The sequence below is a fragment of the Theropithecus gelada genome, chromosome 14 (genome assembly GCF_003255815.1).
Source record: "Theropithecus gelada isolate Dixy chromosome 14, Tgel_1.0, whole genome shotgun sequence".
Lineage (NCBI taxonomy): Eukaryota > Metazoa > Chordata > Mammalia > Primates > Cercopithecidae > Theropithecus > Theropithecus gelada.
The window spans coordinates 55,471,106-55,492,788 of record NC_037682.1 but is presented as its reverse complement, the minus strand read 5'-3'; the positions used below and the strand labels follow the sequence as shown (position 1 = coordinate 55,492,788).

General features: G+C 37.0%; 1 protein-coding gene across 1 annotated transcript in view; it reads right to left on the bottom strand.

The window, feature by feature from the left end:
• Positions 1–21,683, bottom strand: part of SBF2 (SET binding factor 2) — a 523,750-nt gene that overhangs the window by 282,342 nt on the left and 219,725 nt on the right. The window contains exon 3 of the mRNA XM_025356625.1: positions 1,618–1,755. Within this exon, the coding sequence (XP_025212410.1) occupies positions 1,618–1,755 (138 nt within the window). The remainder of the gene's footprint in view (positions 1–1,617; positions 1,756–21,683) is intronic.

The window sequence follows — 21,683 nt, the reverse complement described above, 5'->3', positions numbered from 1 at the left end:
AGAACACTCTCTAACTTATTCAGATTGAATTGATCAAAATGAGAAGTTGATTAGCTATTTGTTGGCAACATACATCCACACATTATCCAGGGGAGAGGAGACTTTAAATCACACTTAAAGTTTTCTGTCCCCATTGATAACATAATCTCTAATTTCAAATAGAAGCAACAGGCTATGTTCGTCTGATAGTCTTTAAGTATTTAACATCAAATATCCCTTAGTTTGATTCCATAATCAAAAGTCCATACTTTGATATGGCTTTCTACTAAGATCTGGTGACAGGAAGACAACGTGCTGATGATGCATATTTTGTTCTATATGCATTTTCAGCACTTTTCACATTCTCTATAAATTAGTAATCTAGCATGTTGGTTTTAATACATCAGTCTAATGAACTTGAATAATGAGTCTGCATCATGAAAGGTAATTTGTCTCCTCTTACTCAAAAATCAGATTTCTGCATCCAAAAAATTCAGATCTTTAGAGTTTAATAAACATAATCAAAACTACCAAACACTCCTTTGTTAAGCCATTTCAGAAAGCAGGCCAATCTTTTCCCCCCAGTAGTGATACTCTATATGTAGCAGAAACTACAGCAGATTATGCAAACTAGCTTACTCAATATCTTCCAAATCCCCTTTACAGTTTCCTTCTTGTATTATAGAGCCTGGAAAGAAAAACCACCACCACCAGCACCAACAAAAAAAAAATCCCTTCATTTTTTGGGGCAAAATGGGCTCTGTATGCAATCTTACTTCCACCAAAGAAACAACTCATGTAAAACTTAAAAGCAGAAGTCAGCAGTGTGAGACTAAAGCAGAAGTCAGCAGTGTGAATATCTGCAGGAGAATGGATATTCTAGCACAACTATGGTGAAGGTTATAATGTCTGATACATACCCAGCATCATAAGTGCCAAGTGGTAAAAGGTGGAAGGAATATGGTTTCTATGAGACTAGCACCAAGCTGGGCTGTTCCTAGTACCCAGAATTGGTTCCCTGCTTGTCCCTCACCCCTAAAATTTCATAAGCTGCCAAATACTTTGTTATGACTCCTTTCTGCTTAGAGAAAGTAGAGCCAGTAGTGTGAAATTAAGAACCAACCTCAACCAATAGTCTGAAAGGGCAATTATTTTCTAAGTCTTCATAGTTCTAGCTTATGAATTTCTGCCTGATCATGTTGATAACATTACCCCTAGGAAGAATGAGTTAACATTTGGATGCCTAAACAATAATGTCAGGCATTGTAATTATGATTTGCAAACATTTTGAGTAAATGTTCCACATTCTATGAAAGACCTCCCAGGAGAAGGGCTGGCAGGGAAAATCATAGGTTCACCAAGAGAAGAAATTAATATTCTTAATAAACCAATTCAAGGATGCACTATTTTTAGAAATATTCAGATTATGATCAATGTTTCGAAAAAGGACAATTAAATCTGGAAAGTAATTTTAACATGTTGCTCTCCTCTCCAACCTTAAACATAAAAATTTCTACATGCTTCTTAAGCTAGCCCATAAAACTCAAACTTGCAGTTTTAACAAAAATATGGCATACAAAAAAACATTCCTAAATGTTGTACCTTCGACTGTACTTTAGCTAGTAAAGGTTTTTGTACCTGAAGATTAATCTCTGCCTCATAGAAGGTCAGGCATGAGCAGTAATGTCGATCTGAGTCAATATCTGTCAGGACAACCACAAAGAACGTTGGCTGCTTCCTCTCTCTGGACAGTTGCCACCCGCCAGGCTGACAAAACTAAATGAAATAGAAAAAAAAAAAAGTAACATTTAAAAATAACAGAAGTTAATTATTAGTTAATCTCTGAGAAATTTTAAATGTTTGCCCATTTTAACAAATTCCTACCTGATGAGGTATGATTCTAAAGCCAATATTTTTTTAAAAAGTTCATGTACAGATTCATAATGTTGAAAACTTTCACCAATGTGCATATATATTTCATGAAGACAGCCTAGATTTCCCACAGATGCCACTCTGGGTGCCATTTCTGAGACCTAGGTTGGCATATGTAGGAACACCACATCAAAATGAAAGACTCCCGCCTAACTATGAGAACAAATCATGGAATAAATTGGAAATCAAGTGCAAAATATGTATCACTGAGAGAAAATAGAGTTATTTTAAAATTTCCATATGAATCTGAGAGTCTTCAATTCATTACAAAAAAAAGAGATATATTGTTCAGCAAGACAGACCATATTCTTGTCCATAAAACATACTTTAACAAATTTAAAGAAGAGAAATCATACAATGTCTGCTGTTAGACCATGACAGAATTAAACTAGAAATCAGTAACAGACAGATAGCTGGAAAATCCAGAAATACTTGGAGGTTAAACAACACTTTTTTTTTTTTTTTTTTTTTTTTGATATAGGGTCTTGTTCTGTCACCCAGGATGGAGTGTAGTGGCATGATCACAGCTCACTTTAACCTCAACCTCCTGGGCTCAAGCGATTCTCCCATCTCAGCCTCCTGAGTAGCTGGAACCACAGGCACCTACCAGCATATCTGGCTAATATTTTTTATTTTGTAGAGAAAGGGTCTTTCCATGTTGTCCAGGCTGGTCTCGAACTCCTGGACTCAAGCAATTCTCCTGCATCAGTCTTCCAAAGTGCCAGGATTATGGGCATGAGCTACTGCACCCAGCCAAATAATACTTTTTAAATAACATTATGAGTCAAAGATGAAATCTCAAGAGAAATTTTAAAAATATTTTGAGCTAACTGAAAATGAAAATCCAACATCAAAATTTGTGGGATGTGGTGAAAGCAGTGCTTACAGAAAAATTTATATCACTGATTGCACATATTAGAAAAGAAGAAAGATCTAAAGTCAGTAATCTAAGCTTTGACCTTTGGAAACTAGAAAAGAGCAAATTACATCCAGAGTAAGCAAATAAAGAAAATAAAAGTTAAAATTGAAATCAATGATATTGAAAACAGAAAATCAGTAGAGAAAAATCAATAAAATAAAAGGCTGCTTCTTTGAAAAGATCAATAAGCCTCTAGCCAGGCTAATTAAGAAAAAAAAAGGCACCAATTACTAACAAATGAAATGAAAGAGGGAATATCAGTACAGATTGTTCTGGGCGGGAGACCCGCGAGAGAAGAAAAGGCACACACACAATACTTTTAAAGGTAAACAAGCTTTATCCCATATGTAGATTTAACAGGTAAATGATACAATAAGCAAACTAATAAAATAAGCAAATTGATATAATAAGCAAATTGCAATGCGAAGGGGAGAAGGGAAAAAGAGATAAATGTCTTTACACCCACCAGACTATGGAGGATTCACCACCAAACTGGGAAGCAACAGCCTGGGCTCCAGAGCTGGACACCACACTCACCAGACTATGGAGGATTCACCATGCCAGAGGTGGTGAATTCCTCTTCAAAGGGTTTCATTGTGTAATGTCCTTGGTTCGAAGGCCCTATCTCCTTGTACTTTCTCATTTTTAGCCTGCAAGCAGCCCTCCTGCTCTTGCCGTGCCCTAACTCGCCCAGACATGTCCAGACACGTCTTGTGCCATAGCAGAAGAACAATTGCTACCCACTCCCTTGCGAATTGCGCATCTACCCTATTTGTTCAGTGTGCTCTTGCAATCGTGGCTGATGCAGGGAGCACCCTTCGGCAGAAGTAAATTGCCTTGCTGAGAACGCTTTTTGCCTGAGTGCTGGTTTCACTTTGTGGCTCCGAGCACTTGTTTCTAACAACCACCAGACTGGGAAGCAGCAGCCTGGGCACCATAGTCAGCCACTTGTCTGTACACAGACAAGGAGAGGTCTCATGAAGCTTCAGCGCAGCGTGGGAACCTAGCTGTTTTTGTAACGAGTTGTTTGGCAGGAGGTACAGTCACGAAGGCCCTTGGTGACTGTGCTCAAGGAACACAAAAAGGTCAACTTGTTTTTATGATTGTCTATTGGTTTTCTTTTTTTTGGGATGAGTCCTGCTCTGTCGCCCAGGCTGGAGCGCAGTGACACGATCTCGGCTCACTGCAACCTCCGCCTCCTGGGTTCAAGTGATTCTCCTGCCTCAGCCTCCTGAGTAGCTGGGATTACAGGTGCCTGTCATCGTCCCTGGCTAATTCGTGTATTTTTAGTACCGATGGGGTTTTGCAATGTTGGCCAGGCTGGTCTTGACCTCCTGACTTCAAGTGATCCACCCGCCCTGGCCTCCCAAAGTGCCGGGATTACAGGTGTGAGCCACCGCACCCAGCCTATTGCTTTTCAATAACCAAGGTATAGGAATAGATTGAAATAGAGATTTCTCTGAAACAGTGCTGGAAGAACGCCTCAAGGGGCTCACACAACCTGTTCCAGGACTTGGTGACCATTGTTTGTGTCCACGTTCAATTGAGTTCAAATTTAATATTTAACTTTTCCTCCACACAAAAGTTCCCATGAACTTTTAAAAGATAATCAATGAATATTATAGACAACTCTATGCCCACAGCTGTGACAATGTAGATGAAATGTACCAATTTCTTGAAAGACACAATCTGCCAAAACTCACACAAGAAATGGACAATCAGAATAGTCCTATATTGTCAGAGAAACTGAATAATTAATAACTTTCAAAACAGAAAGCCCCAGGCCCAGATGAATTGACTGGTGGATTCTTTTAAACATTTAAGGAAGAAGTTACAGTCAGCCCTCTGTATCTGTGGGTTCTACATCTGTGGATTCAATCAACCATGGATCAAAAATATTTGGGAAAAAAAAAAGAAAAATAACAATACAACAATAAAAATAGTATATATAAAAATCCAGGTAGTAGCTATTTACATAACATTTACATTGTCTTAGGTATAAGTAATCTAGAGATGATTTACAATATAAAGGAGGATATGCATGGGTTATATGCACATACCACACCATTTAATATAAAACATTTGAGCATCTTCGGATTTTGGTATATGTGTGGGATTCTTGGAACCAATCCCCCTGCAGATTCCAAAGGACAACTGTACACGAATTATCTGCAAACTCTTTCAGAAAACAGAAGCAAAGGGAATACCTTCTTCATTCTATGAGGCCAGCACTATACTAATACCAAAACCAGATATAGACAGTTACAGAAATAAAAATTATTGACCAATATTGCTCATAAACATAAAAGCAAAAATATTAGCAAGTTGAATTCAACAATGAATAAAAAGAATATCATAACCAAGTGGAATTCATCCCAGGCATGCAAGGCTGGTTAACCATTCAAAAATCAATTAAACCATTACATCGTATCAACAGGCTAAAGAATAATCATGTGATCATACCAATAGATGCAGAAAATGCATTTGACAAAATCCAATACCTATTGATGATAAATAGCCTCAGTACACTAGAAGTAGAGGGAAGCTTCCTCAACTTGATAAAGAATATCTTTTAAAAAAAAAAAAAAACTCCTATGGCTAATAGCATACTTAATGATGAAAAACTCAAATGATCAGGGGAATAAAGTTAAGGATGCCCCTCTCACCACGCTTCTTAATATTATCCTAGAAGTCCTAGCTAAAGCAATAAAATGAAAAAGAAATAAAAAGTATATATATTGGGAGGAAAGAAACAAAACTGCTTTTGTTCACAGATGACGTGATTGTGTAAACAGATAATCTGAAAGGACAAAACAAACAAACAAACAAAAACCACCCCTGGAACTAATAAACAATTAAAAACAAATTCTAAGGCCGGGCGCGGTGGCTCAAGCCTGTAATCCCAGCACTTTGGGAGGCCGAGACGGGCGGATCACGAGGTCAGGAGATCGAGACCATCCTGGCTAACCCGGTGAAACTCCGTCTCTACTAAAAAATACAAAACACTAGCCGGACGAGGTGGTGGGCCCCTGTAGTCCCAGCTACTCGGGAGGCTGAGGCAGGAGAATGGCGTAAACCTGGGAGGCGGAGCTTGCAGTGAGCTGAGATCCGGCCACTGCACTCCAGCCTGGGTGACAGAGGGAGACTCCGTCTCAAAAAAAAAAAAAAAAAAAATTCTAAGGTACAAAGTTAATATACACAAATCAACCACTTTTCCTTTATGTCAGAAATAAGTGGAATTTGAGGCAAAAATATAATACCATTTACATTAGCACTCCACTAAATGAAATAATTAGGTATAAATCTAACAAAATATGCAAAAGATCTATACGAGGAAAACTATAACACTCTGATGAAAGAAATCAAAGAACTAAATAAATGAGAGATTCCATGTTCATGGAAAGGAAGACTCAATACTGACAAAATGTCAGTTCATCCCACTTTGACCCACATATTCATCATAATTCCAAAAGCAATCCCAGCAAGTTATTTTGTGGATATTAACAAAATGATCCTAAAGTTTATAAAGAGAGGCAAAAGATCCAGGATAGCCAATACAATATTGGGGAAAAACAGTTGGAGGACTGACACTACCAAACTTTGAGACCTATCAGGAAGCTATAGTAAATAAGACAGTGTGGTACTGGCAAAAGAATAGGCAAACAGATCAACGAAACAGAACAGAAAGCCCAGAAGTAGACTTACATAAATACATTCAACTGATCTTACATACACATGGCAAAGTGCTCAGAGAAGCCCCTGGCATATAATCCAGTGGATGTAAATGTTAGGTATTATGACCATGACCCTCTTTGATCCAACCCATGTTTCTATCATCATCTCTTTGACATTTTCCTCTTTTGCACAGACATTTTTCAAAACTAGCTCCTGCTTTCACTGTCTCATTGCCTACCTTGTATGAGTCTAGAGACATCTTTAGATCTGTTGATTTAAAGATCGACATGATTTCCTACATTTGGAGAGGGATGTTAATCATGTTCACAGTTTCTCTAGAGAAAGGCTTAACCGTACCTTAATTAGCAAATCAGTAAAAACATTTCTATTATATATTCAGTTTAAAATAGCAATTTATTCAAAATATTACTGATCACTTAAGAATCATTTATTCTATGAAGTCTTCTTTGAAACTTCCTAGCTTCTCTAGCCCTCTCCAAACCAAAGAATCAGGCCAGGCTGTTCCTCTACTATACTCCAAAATCATCTTTATTATGAATAACAACAACAATAATAATGACAACCTATTCTCCTCTGTATTTCCCTAGAACTTCTTATCTATTAATACTAATCTGGTAAAGAAAAACCGACATCATTGTCTTTATGTGTCCCTTGGTATCTGTGGAGGATTGGTTACAGGTCCCCTCACTAATATAAAAATCTGCAGATAATCAAGTCCCACAGTCAGCCCTTAGGAACCTGCAGATATTAAAAATTGCCCTTGATACCCATATATTTTTCTCTCAACAACCCATCTATACTAAATTCCATAACCCGCTATCTCAGGCTTATTTGTGACTGCAATAAACCTATTTTATTCTAGAATAGCAGCTATCAAAAGAGTCCCCAATGTCAAAATTATTTTCATAATAAAACTGAGATCTTGGTTGTTTCTTTCCTGCGAGTAAAACTGCTTGTGTCTTAATAGAAATCAAAGCAGTGGCAGCAAACCATACTAGTAATTGCTGTATTCTTTATAGCTGCATATTTGCAATAAAAAAGTCAGTCTTAATTGAAAAGGCCCTTGATGAGGCAATAAACATTTTAATTTGATTATAATTGGCATTATATATTTTGGCAGACATGTATTTGGCAGATATTTTCTCAACATGAATCATCTGGGCCTGTCACTTCAAGATAAAGATCTAAGAAAATTTGTTATCAATGATAAAATATGAGCTTTCAAGTACCTGACAGTTTTGCAATATTTTAAGACTTCTATGACAAATATTATACTATTAGTTAATGTTATATTTTAAGTATTATATAGTGACATGTGTCAATATTTGGAAGCTGTATATAACTCACTAAACCCATATTTGCCAAATGACCAGTGCATGATATAAAATCATGCATGTGAAAGATCCATTCAAAGTGCCCAGTACACCAACAGATTTTAATGTAACAATATAAAAAATTCACAGACGTGGTTACAAATTCCACAGTAACTAACCTTTAAGAAACTACTATTCATTGGATATTGGAACAGTATATAAAGAAGAGTATCCGTAATTATCTGAAAAAGCTACTAAATACTCCTTACTTTTCCAATGACATATTTGTGAGATTTGATTTGCTTCATATACTTCAACCAAAAAAATCAAATCCAAGAGCTTGAATGCAAAAGCAGGTATGAGAATCCAGCTGCTTCTATGAAGCCAATATCAAAGACATTTACAAAAATGTAACAGAGTATCACTCTTTTCTGTATTTTTTTTGTTTTGGAAAAGACAGCTATTTTTCATAAAAACATGGTATTTTTGTTAACATGGAATGGGATTTTGTTATTTAAAAGTGGGTAAAATTTTTAAAAACATTATTTTAGTTGTGGCCGGGTGCGATGGCTCATGCCTGTAATCCCAGCACTTTGGGAGGCCGAAGTGGGTGGATCAATTGAGGTCAGGAGTTTGAGATCAGCCTGGCCAACATGGTGAAACCCCGCTTCTAATGAAAATATAAAAATTAGCTGGGTGTGGTGGCACATGTCTGCAATCTCAGCTACTTGGGAGGCTGAGACAGGAGAATCGCTTGAACCTGGGAGGCAGAGGTTGCAGTGAGCAAAGATCGCGTGATTGAACTCCAGCCTGGGCAACAAGAGCGAGACTCCGTCTCAAAAAAAAAAAAAAAAAAAATTAGTTGTAATTTCTAATATATAAATGAACTGATAAAACCACATAAACAAAATTCTTTTAGAGTTCTCAATAATTTGTGACAGTATAAAGGGTACTGAGACTAAAATTATGGGAACTGCTATTTTAATGAGAATGGGTGTTAACATGTAACTACCCTTGGCTTAAACTGCTTGGGTAATAGAAAGGTATAATCCTTGGTAGAACTGGAAAGTTTTATCAGGCTACAACAAAAGCCAAAAATACCTTTCAAAATCCTTTTACTTTCTCTCAACAAACTTCTTTCGTGAATAAGGTACATCATTTTCTAAAATGAGCCTCAGAATCAGGAAAGAAGTACGTGAGCTTGGGTTATAACATAATGTAATGATACAACCTGCATCATCAGTTCTACCACCACCACAAACTGCCCCTCTGATAAAAAGTGAATCAGTTCTGTGAATTAACAGCAAATAATTCCATTTGCATAGAAGTCTGTCATTCATGATCATTAGCTAATCACTAGGCTTGGTAAATGGTACAAAAAACATACACTAGAGAATGATGACTGCTTATTTTCACATTTTTAAAGAAACTACAGGTTTTCAATAAGAAAAAGCAAAATGTCTTCATTTTAGTTCTAATTCTACCAAATATATTTGACTTCTCAAATTGAAGTTACCTAACAGAAATAACAATGCAACTTTTTATAACCATATACATATAGGCATATAAGTCTCCTCTTACCCATGGAGGATATGTTCAAGATCCCACAGTGGTTACCAGAAACTGTGGATAATACTGAGCCCTATATGTACTATGTATGTATGTATGTATATGGAACCCTATATGTACTATGTTTTTTCCTATACATACATAACAATGATAATGTTTAGTTTATAAGTATACATAGTAAGAGATGAACAATAACTAAAAATATAACAATTATGATATTAGACTATAATAAAAGTTATATGAGTGGGGTCTCTCTCAAAATGTATTATTGTATTATACTTACCTTTCTTGTGATGATGTGAGATGATTTAATGCCTTTGTGATGAGATGAAAGGTGAATGACATAAACACTGTGACACAGCTATAGGCTACTATTGACCTTCTGATGGTAAATCAGATAAGATGGTTACTGACTAATGCGTGCATAGTGTATACAGTGTGGATATGTTGGACAAAGGGATGATGCATATCCCAGGTGGGATAGTGTGAGATTTCATCATACTATTCAGATGGTGCATAATTTAAAACCAATGAATTATTTCTAGAATTTTCCATTTAATATTTTTGGACCTTAGTTGACCATGGGTAAATAAAACCACAGAAAGCAAAACCATGGATTAAGGGGGAAACTACAGTAAATCTATTACTTAAATGGGCAGTCAGATATTTTGCTGCCTGAAACTAGAAAAAACAACTATTAATGTGCCCACTTTTCTCAAATGCTTTGCACACACAGACAATATAAGAAAAATATAACAGAATAACAAAAGATGTCCATAGCATTGTGACTAAATTAAATGATCTCTTGAAATGAAATATTATAGGTTCTCAATATTTCCCAAGACCTTTGCTATTGAGCCATGTTTTAATGTATAACCTTTAAATTAAATGTGTCTCTTTTTAAAAAGCCTATAAGAAAATTCCTTCTTCTAATAGAAAATAATAAACATATAACATCCAAAAAAAGAATGTGAGGGTTTAGGTAGTAAGACCACCTTAGTTACTTAAATAGCCTCATAAATATGTTAGTTTACACTATAAGATAATTCTGCGATTAGGAAGTATTACCCTTAAAACTTTTGGGAATTTCTAAGGATCAATTTTCAGATCCAACAGACTTCTTCAAAACTCAGCTTAATGTGACCACAGCTCAAATAGTATAGTAATTAACAGTTGGCCTGGTCAGATGTTTTTTTACCACATTTTTGACAGAGAGGTTGTCAAGACAGTTAACTAGACACTGGTTACATATGAGATCCTCTATTTCACATGTAAATGACATTAAATATACTGTGCATTTAAAAATACCATTAGAATCATATTTTACAGAATATTTTGAATTCTATATTCTCAAATAAAACAAAACACTAACAGACATAGTCAGAAATGTAACAATAATTTACACAATTCAGTTTACAAATATTCTTTTTCAAAGGATGAAAAGAAATGACCCTAACTTGCAGTTAAATGACTCTTTTTCAAATTCACCGTATCATAAGATTAAACAATAGTAGATTCTGAAGTATAAGAATATAAACTCACAATTTAATGAGAAGTACTCCTCATAGAATTTGGGTTTCAAATGTAATAATGCTAGCTGGCTTAGTCTTTTCCATTCCTAACTAAAAATGTGTTAGAGAAATAAACAATGAGGATGTGGACATCCCAATTCTTGAACCTGGGTTTAAGTCACACTTCCGACAGGAACGTGAGGAAAATGTTTAGACAGCTGGAAGGTAGTCACTAAAAGATAGTAAGCAGGATGATAAGCATTAAACAAACAGGATAAAAATCAGGATTTTTCTCTCCCCAGTGTCTTTATAGGCAAACAGAAAAAAAAAAAAAAAAAAGCTATCACAGGTGCAAAACCCAAAATGTTTAGAACTGACTTCATAACAGACTGACTTAACATTGCGCCCTCCTTTTTTCAAGTCACTGAGAAAACACATATATTTGAAGTGACAAAACATACCACATAATCTGACAAATAATACTGTTTTCATACATGCATGAGTGTATGAGCAATGACGTATGTTTTTGACAACTCCCTTCTACCTTGACCTCACCATTTCACACATACCATGCCCATAAAAATGTTACAACATGTCTGGGAACAGGCAATGGGGGAATCCTTTTCAGGATGTTCTGTCTTTGTTTATCTCTACTTTTCTTCAAGAACTTAGTATAACCTATAAGCAAATTATACTTCAAGGTTGCAAGGCTGGAATTGTTAGACATTGCTAAAGTCTATACGTTAATGCATTACAAACACCTGCTTCGTTTACTTGCTTAATTGCCAAAATGTATGAAGTAGATAATTTGCAATTAGGCCATCCATCTGCAAATAAAAGGTACGTACTAATATAATAATCTCTCTAGTTGGTAAGATACTTTATATATAACCATATCTCACAAGACTTATTCTACAAACAATGAAACCAAGACTGTTAGACATTAAGGTTATAAAGAGTTTGTGACACTGGCAGGACTAGAATCCAAGTCTCTGCATCTCTAGAACCCATGTTCTTTCACTTCTAAATTATCTTCATAAATCACCTTATGCATATTATTTTATACTAATATAAATACATGGCAGAAAAATTTAAATAAAATGAAAGTGAAATAAATTCTGTAACATGTAACATTTCCTAGCAACCATTTATCTCTGAAGGTATGCGTGTGTGTGTCTGTGTGTGTGTTTATCCAATGGGGGCATACTGTATATACAGTTATGAATCCTGTTTTTCTCCACTTCCTCTAACATGTATTTTCCCATGTATTTATATATTTTTAACATTATATAAATATTATTATGAATAATATTTATATGTTATATATTTATCATGAATATTATACTATCATGTAGATATAAATAAAATATAACCAATTCCCTATTGTTGGTTAAGATGTTTATTATTTTTTATAATTAATGCTGAAATAAGCATAGTAGTATATAAATATTTCCAGACATGTCTTTTTATTTTCCCAGGGAAATAGAACTGGTTTTCTAGAGCATGCACAAGTTGAGCACAAAAATGTTTAATTGTCCTTGAATTCCTTTTTAAAGGTTAAGTAACCCCAAAATTGTTTTGTTTTTGCTAATACATTTCTAAAGAGGATAGAAAAGAAGTGATAACAAAGAACTGTTATTATAAACTATATTCTGACCAAAGAATAACTGATTTGTGAATAAAGTAATAGAAGCTTTAGGAGACTGAAGTCTGTGCCAAGCCAGGCCAGGGCAGAGTCAGATGTGTGCTCTGAACATTATATAGATAGTCTTCAAAAGTTTGAAAAAAGACCCAGCGTGGTGGCTCATGTCTGTAATCCCAGCAATTTGGGAGGCTGATGCCAGAAGATCACTTGAGCCTAGGCCTAAGAGGCTGCAATGAGCTGAGATCGCACCATTACACTTCAGCCTTGGTGACAGAGTGAGACCTTGTCCTGAAAAAATAAAATAAAATAAAATAACCAAGGGGAGTGGCATGCACCTGTAGTCCCAACTACTCAGAAGGTTGGGGTAGGAGGATTGCTTAAGCCTGGGAGGTTGAAGGTGCAGAGAGCTGTGATCACGCGACTGCACTTTAGCCTGGGTGACAGAGCGACATTCTGTTCTTCCACCAAAAAAAAAAAAAAAAAAAGTTCAGAGAAAATAGAGTGGGCAGAAGACTTTGGAAGAGAAGTCAATTTAAGAGTTTGTGAAATCTCAAATATTTTGTTTTTACAGAATAATACATGTCACATATATGCCCAATTTTAATAAGCAGCTTTTGATAAAGTATATACTTAAAAGGGACTATCCAAAATTATTTGCTTAAAATGGAAGCTTAACTGAAATGGGAGACCTATATTGCTTTTGGCAAAAATTTACATCCAGATATTTTATTACTACCATACAATATTTGCATTGTCCTCACCACTCTAATAAAACTTTCATTATGTGTAAGATAATATGATTGTCTGCCTAGAGAATACATACAAACTGACTAAACAGTTTGAATTGGTAAGAGTTTAATTAGGTAGGCAGACGTACAAATATACACAAATCAAAAGTTTTCTTTGACACCGGCAATAAGCAATTAGAAAAAAGATCCTATTTGTAATCTTAATATGTTCTCAAAGACAAAGGATAAGCTAACCTAACTTCTAAGTTTTGAATATTCGGGTATATCAGTCTCATGAACAGATTAAGGCTTTAAATGTAAAAATTTCATGACTAAGGCCCCAAAAGTAAATACAACAAAAACAAAAATAAATGAAGGGGACCTAATTGAACTAAAAAATCTTCTGCAAAGCAAAAGAAATAATCAACAGAGTGAATAGACAACTTACAGAATGGGAGAAAAATATTTTTAAACTATGGATCTGACAAGGACTAATATCCAGAATCTGTAAGAAATTTAAATTAGCAAGAAGAAAACAAATAATTGTATTAAAAAGTGGGCAAATGACATGAACAGATATTTCTTTTTTTTTTTTTTTTTTTTTCTTTTTTTTTTTTTTTTGAGACGGAGTCTCGCTTTGCCGCCCAGGCTGGAGTGCCGTGGCCGGATCTCAGCTCACTGCAAGCTCCGCCTCCCGGGTTCACGCCATTCTCCTGCCTCAGCCTCCCAAGTAGCTGGGACTACAGGCGCCCGCCACCTCGCCCGGCTAGTTTTCTGTATTTTTTAGTAGAGACGGGGTTTCACCGTGTCGGCCAGGATGGTCTCGATCTCCTGACCTCGTGATCCGCCCGTCTCGGCCTCCCAAAGTGCTGGGATTACAGGCTTGAGCCACCGCGCCCGGCCGAACAGATATTTCTTGAAAGAAGATATACAAATCGCCAGGAAACATGAAAAATGTTCAACATCACTAATCATTAGGAAAATGCAAACTAAAACCACAATGAGATACCACCTTACCGCAACCAGAATGCCCGTTATTTTTGTTTGTTTGCTTTTTTTTTTTTGGCTTGTTTGTTTTGAGACAGTCTTGCTCTGTCACCCAGGCTGGAGTGCAATGGCGAGATCTCACTGCAACCTCCACCTCCCAGGTTCAAGCAATTCTCCTGCCTCAGCCTCCCAGAACTACAAGTGTGTGTGTCACCATGCTTGGCTAATTTTTATATTTTTAGTAAAGATGGGATTTTACCATGTTGGCCAGGCTGGTCTGGAACTCCTGACCTCAGGTGATCCACCCACCTTGGCCTCCCCAAGTGCAGGAATCACAGGTGTGAGCCACCAAGCCTGGCCAGAATGACTATTATTAAAAAGTAAAAAAACAAAAGATGTTGGCATGGACGTGGTGAAAAGGGAACACTTATATGCTGCTGCTGGGAATGTAAACAGTAAAGAGATTTCTCTAAGAACTAAAAGTAGATCTACCATTTGATCCAGCAATCCCACTACTGGGTATCTTACCAAAAGGAAAAGAATTCATTATATGAAAAAGACACCTGCATGAATTATGGTTATCACAGCACAATTCACAATTGCAAAGATAAAGAATCAACCTAAGTGCCCACCAACAGATGAGTGAATAAAGAAAATGATAGACACACACACACACCCACCATGGAATACTACTAACTCATAAAAAAGAACAAAATCATGTCTTTTGCAGCAACCTGGATTAAACTGGAGGGTTATTACCTAAGAAAAACAACTCAGGAATGGAAAATCAAATACCACATTTTTTAGTTTTAAGTGAGAGCTAAGCTATGATTATGCAAGGGCCTACAGTGGTATAATCCACAACAGAGTCCCAGAAGTGGGGAAATGGGGAAGGTAGATGGGGTAAGAAATGAAAAACTACCTATTGGGTACATAGTACACTATCTTGGTAAAGGGTATACTAAAATCCCAGACTTTACCATGATATAATCTGTTCATATAACCAAAAACCACTTATGCCCCACTAAAGCTATTGAAATAAAAAAATTAAAAAATTAAAAATGAATATAAAAATTTCAAGAAGAAAATTAAAGAGAAAAACAAACATTTGGAATAGCTTTGAAGATTCAAGTTTTGAAAAAACAAAACAGATACAATATCCTGCAAACTAATTATAAGTTTAAAATAATTCCAAGACGAAGATCACAAAAGAAAAGTTTCTGTACCAATGCCATGCTGTTTTGGCCACTTGTAGCCTTGTACTACAGTTTGAAGTCAGGTAACATGATTCCTCCAGCTTTGCTCTTTTTGCTGAGGCTTGCCTTGTCTATTTAGGTTCCTTTTTGGTTCCATATAAATTTTAAAACAATTTTTTCTAGTCCTGTGAAGAATGTCGTTGGTAGTTTGACAGGAATAGCATTGAATCTGTAAATTGCTTTGGGCAGTGTAGCCATTTTAATGATACTGATTCTTCCAATACATGAACATAGGATGTCTTTCCATTTGTTTGTGTCTTCTCTGATTTCTTTGAGCAGTGTTTTGTAATTCTCATTGTAGAGATCTTTCACCTTCCTGGTTAGCTGTATTCCTAGGTATATTATTTCTGTGTGTGGCAGTTGTGAGTGGGGTTGCCTTTCTGATTTGGCTCTCAGTTTTGGTTGTTGTTGGTGTATACGAATGCTAGTGATTTTTATATATTGATTTTGTATCCTGCAACTTTGCTGAAGTTGTTTATTAGCTGAAGAAGCAGTTCTAACAAAACGTGGCCACACTGCTGCTTTACATGGGTGGGTGATCCTGTTCCTCAACACTGAGCAGGACCTCCCAACCAGGGCCTCCAGCCACCCCCGCCTAAGGTCTCCAGCCAACAGAGAACTGAATTTCCCCTGGGATGGTGCTCTAGAGGGAGGGACTGGCCACCATCTTCGCTGTTTGGGTGACTTAACCGTTCCAGCCTTTGGGCTTTGGAGTGTCTGAGGCAACTGGGGGCTGAATTGGACCCCAGCACAGCACAACTGCTCTACTAAAATGTGGCCAGACTGTTTTTTTAAGCAGTCTCAATCCCATTCCTCCTCACTGGGCAGGACCTCCCAAACAGGATTCTCCAGTCACTTCCTACAGGTGCCTTTGGGTCGGCAACAGGTCAGTACCTCCCTGGGACAAAGCTCCCAGAGGGAGAAACAGGCTCCCATCTTTGCTGTTTCACAGCCTACACTGGTGACACTTCTAGGTTCTGGAAAATCTGAGGTGACTAGAGACTGCTGTGGGCCCCAAGCATACTATAGCAGCCCTATGGAAAAGTGGTCAGACTGTTACATGGGTGCCTTTTCCCATATCTCCTCACTGGGCAGGTCCTCTAGGCCTAAGCCTCCAGCCACCCCCTGCCAGAACTATTAACCCAGTACCAACTCAGCAACACCCTGGACACAGCCTCTCTGCCACTATCTCTGCAATGTAACTGCCCTTGTCACTCTTGGACTGACGAAGGAGCAAAGACTGACTCTAAGTACCTTATCCACACCTCCAACAAGTGGCAGTTGACCCAAGGAGAGGAGACTAGTCTGTCTCCCACGGGTCCCACAAACCCCCCATGTCTTATCATCAGAAAGGGAACCCCTGGCTTGGGTCCACAGCACAAACTCTCCATCCTGGGATGACTGCACTGAGCAATTGCTGACTTGCATCTCTCTAGGGTGGAGCCTCCAGGAGCCAAGCAAATGACCCTTGGCCACAACCACTATTAAGATCTCTTCCTCTGCTGCCTCTAAGCTGAGGAAGGAACATAAACACAGAGATTGCCCCAAAGTTGCAGTGGGCAGCCCAGGAGTACCAAGTCATGAACTACAGCCAGTTTTCAAGTGGGAGAGGAACCCATACTTTCACAGCACTGAGAAGGAACATGGCTACACTGTGAGGAAACATAGGGAAGACACACAACCAAGCAAGAATCAACCAACTGACCAATAAGCCTAAGTGTCACCTGCTGGATCATACCCCAAAGCTTCAACACCAAAAATACCTCATTAACATACCCCCCTTCTAAAACCAGAGACAAGAAGTAGGCTTCAAATAAAGACCCTACACAAAGTCTTGGCCTGGTGAAAACATCCAGAAAAGAAGTCTATTGAGTGTACTCAGTCTACACTGCAATTAAAGAAACACCCACACACACAGATGAGAAAGAACCAATGCAAGAAATCTGGTAACTCAAATGGTCGGAGTGTCATTATGTCCTCCAAATGACTGCACCAGTTTTCCAGCAAGAGTTCTTAACCAGGCCAAACCGGATGGATTGACGAATAGAATTCAGAATATGGATAGAAACAAAGATTGTTAAGATTCAGGAGGATGGCAAAATCTAATCCAAGGAAAATAAGAATCACAATAAAGTGATATGGGAGCCAAAGGACAAAATAGCTGATATGAAAAAGAACCTAACGGGTCTGATAGAGCTGAATAACACAATACAATAATTTGACAATGCAATCACAAGTATTAAGGGCAGAATAAATCAAGCTGAGGAAAGAATCTCAAAACTTGAAGACTGGTTCTCTCAAATAAGATGGTCAGAAAAAAATAAGGAAAAAAGAATAAAAAGGAATGAACATAACCTCCAAGAAGTATGAGATTACGTAGAGAGACCAAATCTACGAATCATTGGCATCTCTGAAATGGAGGGGAAGAAAGCAAACAACTTGGAAAATATATTTCAGGATACTGTCCATGAAAACTTACCCCACCTTGTTAGAGAGGCCAATCAGTTGGAAATACATTAACTCCTGCAACAGATTAAGGAAATATAGAGAACTCCTGCAACTCTCTATACAAGAAGATCATCCCCAAGACAAGTAATCATCAGATTTTCGAAATGAAAGAAACAATGTTAAAGGCAGCTAGAAAGGCAGGTCACCTACAAAGGGGACTCCATCAGGCTGACAGTAGACCACTCAGCTGAAACCCTACAAGCCAGAGGAGATTGGGGGCCTATATTCAACATTAATAAAGAAAAAAAACTTCAACCAAGAATTTCATATCCAGCCAAACTAAGCTTCCTATGTGATGGAGAAATAAGATCCTTTTCAGATAAGCAAATACTGAGGGACTTCATTGCCATCAGACCTGCCTTACAAGAGATCTTGAAAAGAACATTAAATATAGAAAGGAAAGACTTCTAACAGCTAATGCAAAAACAAACACACAGACTAATGTCACTGTAAAGCAACCACACAAACATGCCAACATAATAACCAGCTAACAGTATAATGACAGGATTAAATCCACACATATCAATATTAATCTTGAATGTAAATAGGCTAAATGACCCACTTAAAAGGCACAAAGCAGCAAGGTGGATAAAAAACAAGACTCAATGATATGTGGTCTTCAAGAGATCCATCTCATGTATAATTACACTTATAAGCTCAAAATAAAAGGACAGAGAAAGATCTACCAAGCAAATGAAAAACAGAAAAAAGCAGAAGTTGCAATGCTAATTTGAGACAGAACAGATTTCAAAGCAACAAAGATAAACACAAGAAATAGCAATACATAATGATAAAGGGTTCAATTCAACAAGAAGACCTAACTATTCTAAATTAAATAAGAAAATTAACCAAAATATTCAGAACCTAAACTCAGCACTGGACCAAATGGATCTCATAGACCTTTACAGAAGTTTCCACCCCCAAACAACAGAATATACATTCTTCTCATCACCATATGGCACATGCTCTAAAATTGACCACATAATTGGACATAAAACAATCCCCAACAAATGTAAAAGAACCGACATCATACCAAACACACTCTTGGATCACAGTGCAATAAAAATAGAAGTCAACACAATGAAAATTGCTCAAAACCATATGATTATTTGGAAAATAAACAACATGCTCCTGAGTGTTTTTGGGGTAAATAATGAAATTGAGGTAGAAATAAAGAAGTTCTTTAAAAATAATGATAACAATGATACAACATACCAGAATCTCTGGGACACAGCTAAAGCAGTGTTAAGAGAAGAATACACAGCACTAAATGCCCATATCAAAAACTTAGGAATATCTCAAATTAACAACCTAACTTCACAAAACAGAAGAATTAGAGAAGCAAGAACAAATCAACCCCAAAGCTAGCAGAAGATGAGAAATAACAAAAATCAGAGCTAAACTGAAGGACATTGAGACACAAAAAGCCATTCAGAAGATCAATAATCCAGGAATTGGCTTTTTGAAAAAAAATAATAAAATAGGCCAATAGCTAGACTAATTAAGAAGAGAGAAAACCCAAATAAACACAATTAGAAATGGCAACGGGAATGTTCCTACTGAACCCACAGAAACAAAAATAACCATCAGAAACTACTATGAACACCTCTACGCACACAAGAACTAGAAAACCTTGAAGAAATGAATAAATTCCTGGACACATATACCCTCCCAAGACTAAGCCAGGGAAAAACTGAATCTCTGAACAGACCATTAACAAGCTCTGAAATTGAATCAATAATAAATAGCCTACCAACCAAAGAAAAGCCCAGGAACTGATGGATTCACAGCTGAATTCTACCAGGTGTACAAAGAAAAGCTGGTAATGTTCCTATAGAAACTATTCCCAAAAATTGAGGAGGAAGGACCTCTTCCTAACTCATTCTATGAGGCCAGCATCATCCTGATACCTAAACTTGGCAGAGACACAACAGAAAAAGAAAACCTCAGGCCAATACCCTTGATGAACACTAATGCAAAAATCCTCAACAAAATACTTGCAAACTGAATACAGTAGCACATCAAAAAGCTAACCCACTATGACCAAGTAAGCCTCATCCCTGGGATGCAAAGTTGGTTTAACATATAAAAATCTGTAAATGTGATTCATCATATAAACAGAACTAAAGACAAAAACCACATAATTATATCACTAGATGCAGAAAGGGCTTTTGATAAAATAAAACATCCCTTCATGTTAAGAACTCTTAACAAATTAGATATTGAAGGAACATACCTCAAAATAATAAGAGCCATCTATGACAAACCCACAACCCACATTATACAGAACGGGCAGAATCTGGAAGCATTCCCCTTGAAAACTGGCACAAGACAAGGATGCCCTCTCTCACCACTTAGTATTGGAAATCCCAGCCAGAGCAATCAGGCAAGAGAAAGAAATAAAGGGCATCCAAATAGGAAGAGAGGAAGTCAAACTATCTCTGTTTGCAGATGACATGATTCTATATCTAGAAAACCCCATAGTCTCAGCCCAAAAGCTCCTTCAGCTGGTAAACAACTTCAGCAAAGTTGCAGTATACAAAAATCAGTGTACAAAAACCACTAGCATTCCTATTACACCAATAACAACCAAACTGAGAGCCAAATCAGAAAGGCAACCCATTCACAATTCCCACACATAAAATAATAAAATACATAGGAATACAGTTAACCAAGAAGGTGAAAGACCTCTACAATGAGTATTACAAAACACTGCTCAAAGAAATCAGAGTAGACACAAACAAATGGAAAAACATCCCATGCTCATGTATAGGAAGAATCAAGATCATTAAAATGGCTACCTTGTCCAAAGCAATTTACAGATTCAATGCTATTCCTATCAAACTGCCAACAACATTCTTCACAGGACTAGAAAAAATTATTTTAAAATTTATATGGAACCAAAAAAGAGCCTGAACAGCCAAGGCAAATCTCAGCAAAAAGAGCAAAGCTGGAGGAATCATGTTTCCTGATTTCAAACTATAGTGCAAGGTTACAGTAACCAAAAATAGCATGGCACTGGCACAAACACAGGCACACAGACCAATGCAAGAGACCAATAGAGAGCCCAGAAATAAAGTCACACATCTATGACCATCTGATCTTTGACAAAGCTGACAAAAAAACTAGCAATAGAGAAAAGACTCCCTAAATGGTACTGGGATAACTGGCTAGCCATATGCAGAATACTGAAGCTGGACCCCTCCCTCACACCATATACAAAAATCAACTCAAGATGGATTAAAGGCTTAAATGTAAAACCCAAAACTATAAATACCCTGGAAGACAACCTAAGTAATACCCTCATGGATCTAGCAACAGGCAAAGATTTCATGACAAAGTCACCAAAACCGATTGTAACAGAACCAAAAATTGATAAATGGGGTCTAATTTAACTTAAGAGTTTCCACACAGCAAAAGAAACTATCAACAGAATAATGACAAAGTCACCAAAACCGATTGTAACAGAACCAAAAATTGATAAATGGGGTCTAATTTAACTTAAGAGTTTCCACACAGCAAAAGAAACTATCAACAGAGTAAACAGAAACCTACAAACTGGGAGAAAATTTTTGCAAACTATGCATCTGACAAAGGTCTAATATCCAGAATCTATAAGGAACTTAAATTTATAAGGGAA